The following is a 9,619-nucleotide window of genomic DNA, read 5'->3' on the forward strand; positions in this document are numbered from 1 at the left end:
AAGCAGCTTTGCCTCTCCTGGAATTGACACCTCCTCATCCATTATTGGGAGTGGACCTCATCCACCCTGACTGAATTGGCCCTGTCAATATTGGTTCTCCACTTGTGAGGTAACTCCCTTCTCTTCATGTGTCATTATATAATGCCTGCATCTGTAATTTTCACTGCATGCAGCTGAAGAAGTGGGGTTTTTTACCCACGAAAGCTTAGGCCCAAATAAATCTGTTAGTCTTGAAAGTGCCACCGGACTCCTTGTTGTTCATGCTATGAACAGAGGAAAAAAGACAACCTAGAGGGAACGGGAAGAGAAGATCTATCCTCTGTGAAATATAAAATGTTAACACAGCACATGCTCAGTGCTCAATATTTCCAAATGTGAATCTGCTTCAGCATTCTTGAATAGTGAACCACAAAATCTAAAAACAATTCCATGTTACTTTTTAATCATTTAAGAGAGATGACTATTCATCAAACAGTGTGTGCATTGAACTGTGTCACCGCTAATTCAGTCCAATGCCAGTTTTTTTCTCATTACACCAAAGCTCAGAGAAGGGAAATATAAGAACAAAAGGCTGGGGGTGGGGGAACCCACAACATCCTGTTGGAACAGTACTCACTGTTTTCTCAGGGAAAAACAAGTACACGCAATGTTTGGACAACAAAATGTGCTCTGTTGGTTGGTTGTTTTTTAAATCCTGTATCATAGTATACAACTGAATTATATTTCAAGTTCTGAAGAAGTGCAACAGAAAATAAAAATGTAGCACCTACAGAGTTAGCTATGTGACAGTCAGGGCCGGCTCTAGGATTTTTGCCACCCCAAGCAAACAAAATTTTGGCCGCCCCCCTTTTTTTTCGTGCCTCCCTGCCCCCGGCCCCGCCCAACCCCACAGCTTCCGAACCCCTTCCCCAAATCCCCAGCCCCGCCTCCTCCCCTGGCGTGCCTCATTTCCCCCACCCCCATTACTTCCTGCGGACCCCCCGCGACCTCCCGCCCTAGCTCACCTCTGCTCCGCCTGCACCCCCCGGGCGTGCCGCCGCTCCCCTTCTCCCCCCTCCCTCTCAGGCGAAGGAGGGTGGAAAAGCGGAGCAGCGGCGCGTTCACGGGAGCAGGCAGAGTGGAGATGAGCTTGGGTGGGGGGGCGCAGGAAGTAACGGGGGGGGTAGAGGAACCGCTCCCTGCTCCACCACCGCCGCCTCCCCCGAGCGCCCGCCGCTCGGCTTCTCCTCCCTCCCTTCCTCCCAGCCTTGCTGTGTGAAATAGTGGTTTCGCGCGTGGCAAGGCTGAGAGGGAGGGGGAGAAGCGGAGCGGCGGTGGCATGCTCAGGGGAGCAGGTGGAGGCGGAGCGGAGGCGAGTAGGGGCGGCGGGGGCACTTTTTCCCCATGCCCCGGAGTAGGCGCCTATGATGGCTGGTGCCAGAATGCCGCCTCTAGAAATGTGCTGCCCAAAGCACCTGCTTGTTTTGCTGGTGCCTGGAGACGGCCCTGGTGACAGTGAAAAAGAAACACCTGAGAGCAAAAATACATGTGTTTTTATGTTATTGAGGCTCTGGACTTTATAAGTAAAGAACACTAGAATGTCTGTTTTAAAGTAATCTTTGCCTGGCAATGTAAACCAGTGGGTGGAATGGACATTGTAGTATTTCCAGGATTTAAATTTTTTAGAGAACTCCGATCACTTCTAAATTCTCAGATCTGTTTACTATTTAAAGGTGGTAAACGTATTGATTTTAGTGGTGTTTTGTTTCTCTACGTTCATTTTTTGTTATCAACCCTATAAGATTTTCAGAAATAATCTGCTCTTCAATTTTCATTATTGCTAGGTGCGATGCAAGGGAAATATTTTTATATTGCTCAGACTTTGCAGAAAACAATTATTCGGTTGTTTCCCAGGAAATCCCTTTGAAACAGACAATAGAAACCCCTTACTCAGTTAAAAATGATATTTGCTTAGCCACTACGTGCTTCTCAGTCATCTTCACCTCTTTTTTCCAGCCAGCACTCTATCCCAAAAGTTCGCTCTCTTAGCTCTCTCTCAGGGTCATGCTACAAGTGCTTTTCTGGATGTCCTTGGCTTTCTGCTCCAACTCTGGTGTTTCTGTCTGCTTCTCCCTCACACACACATTCACAACTCCATTAAAACAATAGCCAGCCTCCAGCATTTTCATTCAGCCTCAATGAAACTCCTACCCCCACACAACTCAGCTCCTGAACAGCCCTACATGTGGCCTGTGTTTCAGGTAATGGCTCCTATTGCTTCAGTTATTTTCCTCTAAAAGGAGCATAACTGCTTCTGACACTTATCCTGAATGAACGACAGCTAGCATGCTCACTGCTTCAATGAGGTTTCACCCCACCACCAGTATTATAACCTCCTCCCCCCCCCCCAGCACTACCCATGCCCATTGTCTCGGTGGAATCCAAAATGGTGATGCCGTGGGCAGATAGCTCTGGAAAGGACCTCCTGTTTCATTGAGTCTAGTCCCCTGCTATTACAGGCAACCTGGCTGAATAATCCCATTCATAAATTTTTCAAGCTCCATCTTAAAACTAGTATCAGAGGGGTAGCCGTGTTAGTCTGAATCTGTAAAAAGCAACAGAGGGTCCTGTGGCACCTTTGAGACTAACAGAAGTACTGGGAGCATTGCATCTGAAGAAGTGAGGTTCTTACCCACGAAAGCTTATGCTCCCAGTACTTCTGTTAGTTTCAAAGGTGCCACAGGACCCTCTGTTGCATCTTAAAACTAGTTCAGTTGTATGCCCCCACTACAGCTATTAGAAGGTTGTTGCAGAACCCCACTCTTCTGATAATTGGAAAACTCCTAATTTCCAGCCTCAATTTATTCATGGCCAGTTAATACCCATTTGTTCTGGTTCCAGCATTGTCCTTTAGATTAAATAGCTCTCCTCCCTCCCTCATGTTTAACACCCCCCCAGCAAATGTGTTTGTAAAGAGCAATCATTTCCCCTCTGAACCTTCATTTTGCTAGACTAAACGAGCCAAGATCTTTTAGTCTCTTCTGGTAAAATAAGATCTCCATTCCCCAATCATCCTAGATGATCTTCTCTGCACCTGTTCCAATTTAAATCCATCTTTCCTGAACCTGGGTGACTGGAATTGTACACAGTATTCTAGATGAGTTCTTACTAATGCCTTGTGCAATGGCATTAATATTTTGCTGTCTCTACTGGAAATACCTACTTGATAAGTCCTTGATAAGGTCACATTTGTCTTTTTCACAGCCACATCCTATTGCCTATTGGTGGATTATAATCTTCCTATGATCAACTAATTCACTCAGGTCTTTCTCCTCCTCTGTTATTTCAAACTGATTGGCCACATCTTATAGCAGAAATACTTGTTATTAGTCCCTATGGGCATGTTTGATCTTTCATTTTGTACTATGCCCTGAAGGAATATAACTAATACAAAGAAGGCTACTAGACTAATCTTCAAATGATGATGAAAATTTGTGCAATGACTTGTTTGTAACAGTACTGGAATGAGTGAACACTGACCCTTTTCCATGTGTCGGGGCAGTAACTTTTTGTAATCACCATGTCCGGTGATTGGAGCCAGGGAATAAAATTTAGTCTCTTATCAGCATACCTGTGTCACACTTGTACTGCACTGTTCTTATTAAAATTGTCAAGTATGGGATATACCTTGTGCTGTACTTGGTTCTTCTCACAACAATGAGGTAACCAAATATTATTACAAGAAACTGTACTGTGGTCTCTTTGACATTCCCAATTTGACTGGCTGGCTGTTCCTGTACTCTCTTGTTTATAGCGTTAGCCACCTTTGAGGAAAAGGTGAAGTCCTGCACTTTCAAAGCAGTGCACAGGGCTGGAACAGGATCGCTGGCATTTCTAGGAGTCAGCCTGCTACTGAATATTAGGTACACAAATAGCGATTATATTATCCCCTCGTGCCACTTGTCTTTTTTCCTCTCTTTTAAACTAGTAGTGGTGTCATGTGCGTCTCTGGTAGAGCTGCAAATATCTACCCAATTTAAGAACTAGCTAACACCCCTGCACACCCAACTATTCCAATTGAATAGTGTGAAACAGGAAATTGTAATAGTGGGGATGGAATATGACTGCAACACAAGTAAGGATTTCAGCAGAAAAAGGGTGAAGAACAGCTCTGGCAGTGTTCCAGAAATGATATGCAGACTTACACAGATGATGATATGGGAGGAAAAAATAAGGTTAAGTTCAAGGATGACTTCAAGATTTCTGCTCTTTGGAACAAAGTGAAGGTTTACATGAGGAGAGTGATAGCAAAGTCTGCAATGAGACTAAGGGCTTGTCTACACTACCTACTGGATCGGCGGGCAGCGATCGATCCAGCGGGGGTTGATTTATCACATCTAGTATAGATGCGATAAATTGACCGGTGAGCACTCTCCCTTCGACTCCGGCACTCCACCAGAACGAGAAGCGCAAGCGGAGTCGATGGGAGAGTGTCAGCTGTCGATTTACTGCAGTGAAGACACCGCGGTAAGTAGATCTAAGTATGTCGACTTCAGCTACGCTATTCACGTAGCTGAAGATGTATATCTTAGATCAACCCCATGCGGTAGTGTGGACAAACCCTAAGAGAACTTTCTACCCAGAAGGTGTTTGATGCAATCAGTTATAGGAAGATCTGGGATAGCCAGGATCTGGCAGAATCAAAAGATACAAATATATTGGAGACAGAAGTATCAGAGAGTGAGTCCAGGCAGATGTAAAAATGGGTGTCATTCCTTTAGAGATGATGGTCAACAGTTGAGGCTACCCATGAGACATCTCAGAGAGACACTATAACATAGAATGATAGAATCAGGACCAGAATGGACTTTGAGAGGCCATCTAGTCTAGTCCCCTGTACTCATGGCAGGACTAAGTATTATATAGAGAGAAAGAACAAAAGTTAGGGATAGAATCTTGAGAATTCCACAAGGGGAGGGTTGGAGGAAGGATGTGAATCCTCCACCAGAAATTTAAAAGGAGTAGCTAGGTAGTATTAAATGCATGACAGGCAAGCGCTGGTGACACCAGGTTTCTGCTTCAGTCGTGCATGAAAGGAAGAGCTATCTTCAATAGCATAGAAAGTTTTAGTAAGATCAGACCAGGACTAGAGAGAGGTTAACGGCTGTGGCTACATTTTCATATTTCTCTTTTCATCAAAATTACATTTAGAGTTAGGATTTTCTTGTATAGCACCAGCAACCAGAGTTTTTGCAAATAAGCATCTTCAGAAAAATGCATAATCTTCCAACTTTGAGAAGATATTGATATTTTGATATTAGTATTTTTTCCTGAAGCAACTATCATTTATCATGAACTGTTCTGAATGACAGAACTTTGAAATTATATGCAACATCAAAATGTAATCTATTAGCAAATCAGTAATTCTATATGCATATGGCCCATATGAATTCATTTGGCATGCATAGTGATATCTTCACTGTTCTCTAGCATTCTGGATTAGTGAAGAACATAATTCATAGATCCATATATTGTAAGGCCAGAAGGGAGCTTTAGATCATCTAGCTCCACTATAACACAGGCCATAGAGTTTTACCCAATTACCCAGTGAACGCATGCATGTGTGAAGGGTAGTATTTTACAGTACTTGTGTAAGCTATTTTATTAGTAGCAATGTGTTGGCACTGGATCAAATTCATCATATATAACTCCGTTTACTTCAGTGAATCATTAATTTGGTAAATTATATCTAATGATTAAAGCAGAGACTGGGCATCAGGTCTGGATTCTTTTCCAAGAAAGATTATGTGATCTTAGGCAAATCACAATATCATTTTACCTCATTCTATCCCTCTGTGAAAAGTAGTACCTCCACCTCCACAGTCTTAATTAAATTAGTACTGGGGAATCAAATCTGACATCCTTGGACAAAATATGTTATATGAGTGCTCTTACTAACAGATACAGCATTCAGGAATGACACTACTATAGCTATACAGATTGCAGTCATTCAAACTTAGCTGGCATCCATTATGAATGTTTGGAAACCTGGTCACGGCATGACTATACTCTCAGACTGTAACCATTGTGTTACAAAGTTGCATCCTCTGAAATGGAGAAAGTGTTACTAGCCTAAATATTAGTACATCAGAGGAGTATCTTTTGTCAATATGTTTTCTTAGCATCCAATATAACTCTGGCCACGCTCATTTAGATGAAATTGCTGTCTGATGTAAAATGGTTCTAATTTCAATATAGGAACTTCTGTGGCTTTCTATATGTAGTTCAGTGCCAGTAACTGTGAGCGCAGTCATGCTATTATGTTAGGGACAGTGCTCTGACCTTTCTTCACTATCTGCTGCTCTTTCCTTCCATACGCTCAGTCATCTCCCCCCTACATGCTATTCTCTCTCCCCAAACTCTGTTCCTCCTCACTCCACTAACACACACTATCCAGTCAATGTGTAAGGAAAATATTGCAAGCCTAAATTTGCACAAAATTATACCATAAACAGTGAGGGAAGAGAGACATCTGTGAAAGTTACAAAATAACCTTGATAGCATTTTGTTAACACAATCTTTTGAACAAAGGAAGCAAGTACTTTCTTTGCAATAGAAAGATACATACGTATTTAATGGTCTCTGTCTTTTTAAGCAGAGACATTACTGAAATGCTTCACCCCACAGAGCTCAGCTCAGTTTTTGTCTATCACTGATTTAATGGCAATGGCCACCATCCAGTTTAAATACATCTTGATTAGTAATTGAAAGGCTGTTTGTATAGATGATTAGTAATCAGATATCAGAAGGAAAAGATTTGTTTTGCAAACCAGAGGGACCCAATGTTTTATTTTGCAAAATTACCTTAATCAAAAATGCTACACTCAAAACAGTACTATGGAGAACTACAAAGGAGGAGCTGTTTTGATCTTGCCTTATCATCTAGGGTAATCAACATTTCCCATTCCTAGAAGAGTGATGGGCAAAAAAATTTAACAGCTGCTTGAGGTTTTATCACTTTGGGGAAGGAAATTCACACATTTCCCCAGGAAAAGCTTAGGTAGAGGTATCTTTCATGGAAACACCATTTAGACAGATTAGTTTAAAGAGGTCCACTATTTATACAAATTCAATACTCAACAGCTGTCTAATGTTGGTTAAATCAAAAGCCAAAATCTATGTTTGTTTAACTCATAAATTGGTTTATTTCCATAATATTGACATTATAGGGAAAAGATGCATTTAAAACACAAGCCACTTTAATAGTGCTTGGACTGGATGCCAACTTTAACAATGCTATAAACTACAAAGAAATGAAAGGGAAAAGGATAGGACTACCTCTACTATGTGTAATAGGATTAGTATAAGCTAATTACTCTTTCTGCATTAAATAATATTTCCTACCTAAGTTTCAATCTAAGGCATTTCATCACAATGTCTAAATGTTGTATCTAAAACACCTGAAACTTGTCAAAATCCCTGCTGTGTTAAATTAAAAATAACCTGTGTAGTACTACGATGTAGCCTCACTTTATCTGTAAATTTACTTTAACAATACAACACTATTTTTAAGATGATGTTATAATACTTGGAAAAAAAGAAAACAGTATCCTACCGTACCAATTTGTATTTCTTATCCATGAGTTAATAGGAGTTTAGATCACTTTTCTTACAGTCACTGCAATAGCTCTTCCCTTGGAGTCAGAGTGAATTGTGAGAGGTGCAGTGATCCTGGCTTGTTTTGTTTGTCCACTGTATGGCTTGCTTTTGAGATTGATCCAATGCAGATGAAGTCAGGGTGCCAGCTGTCCTTGGAGGACAATGGCTCAATTGGAAGATGCCTTTGGAACAAAGGAGCTGCTTCCAGGATTGATTTTACATGCACACATGTGACCTTTGCCTCAAATGACTCTATGGAAAGTGTCATCACACTAAAGACCTGCTTTTAAATGAATCACTCTGATGCCCATGAGTAAGGCCTTTTAACCACATACACATTCAAGAGAGGTCACTCTGTGTAGAGATAGCAATGTGATGCAAAATTCTTTTTAATCATTTCACAGAATTAATCAATGGGTCTAATTATTTTAGGTCTCTTTCAAAATCCTTGGCTAAATTCTTCAAACTTGGGTGCTTAAAGTCCAGCACCTAAATCCATATTTAGGTACTTAAATAATGGTGCACTGATTTTCAGAAACTCTCAACACTCTCAGCTCCCATTCATGTCAGTGGGAACAGCAAATTTGGCCACCTTTACTAAGGTGCATAAATATAGATTTAGGTGCCCAACTGTAAGCATCCAGATTTCAAAATTATGGCCTTTGGTTGTTTTTTTAATGACTTTATTGTATAGAATTTTATATTAATTCCTGCACTGCAAATGCATTTTTAAACAGATTCATTGTATGCAGGCATTCATTGAACTAGATTTCAGAATCAGATTAATCAGGAATTGGACAAATCCACGTTTTTCCTATTTATGGAGTATCTGTGGAAAAATGATTTGTGAGCATATAATTAAAGACGGTTATGCATATGCAGAATGAGAGGGTCAAATTAAGTTGCAGAGGCAATCTTAATTGTGGCATTTCCAAACTTCTGAGGGCTGGACTTTGCAACTTTAATAATATTCCTTTAACATAGTTTTTGTGGGCATAATATAGATATAGAAATCCAATTAAAATATTGCTGTATTTGAAAATTATTCTGCAGTGCCTACAACCTAAATATTTCAGCATGGCAATAATTCATGAGAGACAGCAAGTGAAACAGAGGAGAAACAAATTCACTAGAACACTTCGCAATTACAGTACATACGTGCTTTTCAGCCATCCAGCTCAAAGTGCTTAACAAAGGTGGACAAACAATTTTAACCCTGTTTTACAGATGGAGGAAAATGAGGTACATCGAGGCCAGCCAGCAAGTTAATTTCAGAGCCAGGAACACAACTCAGGGAAGGATGTCTTATCTGCAACTATTCCCATTTTCAAATGGAAAGAAATGCAAAAAATAAACACTCGGGACTAGTGCTGAAAAGTAAATTAGACTTTTAAATATTTGCTTTAATAATATAATGCTTATTAACCAAGAACTTTGTATTATAAATAATGTACACTTACTGTGACAGTGTCCCCATTAAGCTTAAGCCGAAGCCTATTGAAGTCAATAGAAAGCCTGATTATACATTTCCTCCCACTACTAGAAGGAAGGAGGACTGAAACAGACACCTATGGATTTCCCTCCCATCTAAATTAGCATCAAAATACTTTCCATTAAAATATGTAACAATAACTATACATGCTGTGAATATGGGGGTAAAAGACAACCCCAAAATTTTCTACTGCATTCCAGACTTTAAGGAAGGATGGCAAAGATTTGTAAATAGCATAGTTTCATAAAGGCCAGAAGAACATAAGAACATAAGAAAGGCCGTACCACATCAGACCAAAGGTCCATCTAGCCCAGTATCCTGTCTACCGACAGTGGCCAACGCCAGGTGCCCCAGAGGGAGTGAACCTAACAGGCAATGATCAAGTGATCTCTCTCCTGCCATCCATCTCCACCCTCTGACAGACAGAGGCTAGGGACACCATTCCTTACCCGTCCTGGCTAATAGCCATTAATGGACTTAACCACCATG

General features: G+C 40.9%; 1 protein-coding gene across 2 annotated transcripts in view; it reads right to left on the minus strand.

Annotated features, from left to right (window-relative positions):
• Positions 1-7,829, minus strand: part of ENPP2 (ectonucleotide pyrophosphatase/phosphodiesterase 2) — a 97,722-nt gene extending 89,893 nt beyond the window's left edge. Inside the window, exon 1 of one of the 2 annotated variants that reach the window (XM_065586066.1) lies at positions 7,600-7,829. In XM_065586066.1, coding sequence (XP_065442138.1) covers positions 7,600-7,620 — 21 coding nt within the window. In that variant the 5' untranslated portion in view covers positions 7,621-7,829. The remainder of the gene's footprint in view (positions 1-7,599) is intronic. The other variant, XM_042861024.2, reaches the window with a different exon arrangement.
• Between the last annotated feature and the right edge of the window lie 1,790 nt (positions 7,830-9,619).

Source organism: Chrysemys picta, chromosome 2 (genome assembly GCF_011386835.1).
Source record: "Chrysemys picta bellii isolate R12L10 chromosome 2, ASM1138683v2, whole genome shotgun sequence".
Classification (NCBI taxonomy): Eukaryota; Metazoa; Chordata; order Testudines; family Emydidae; genus Chrysemys; species Chrysemys picta.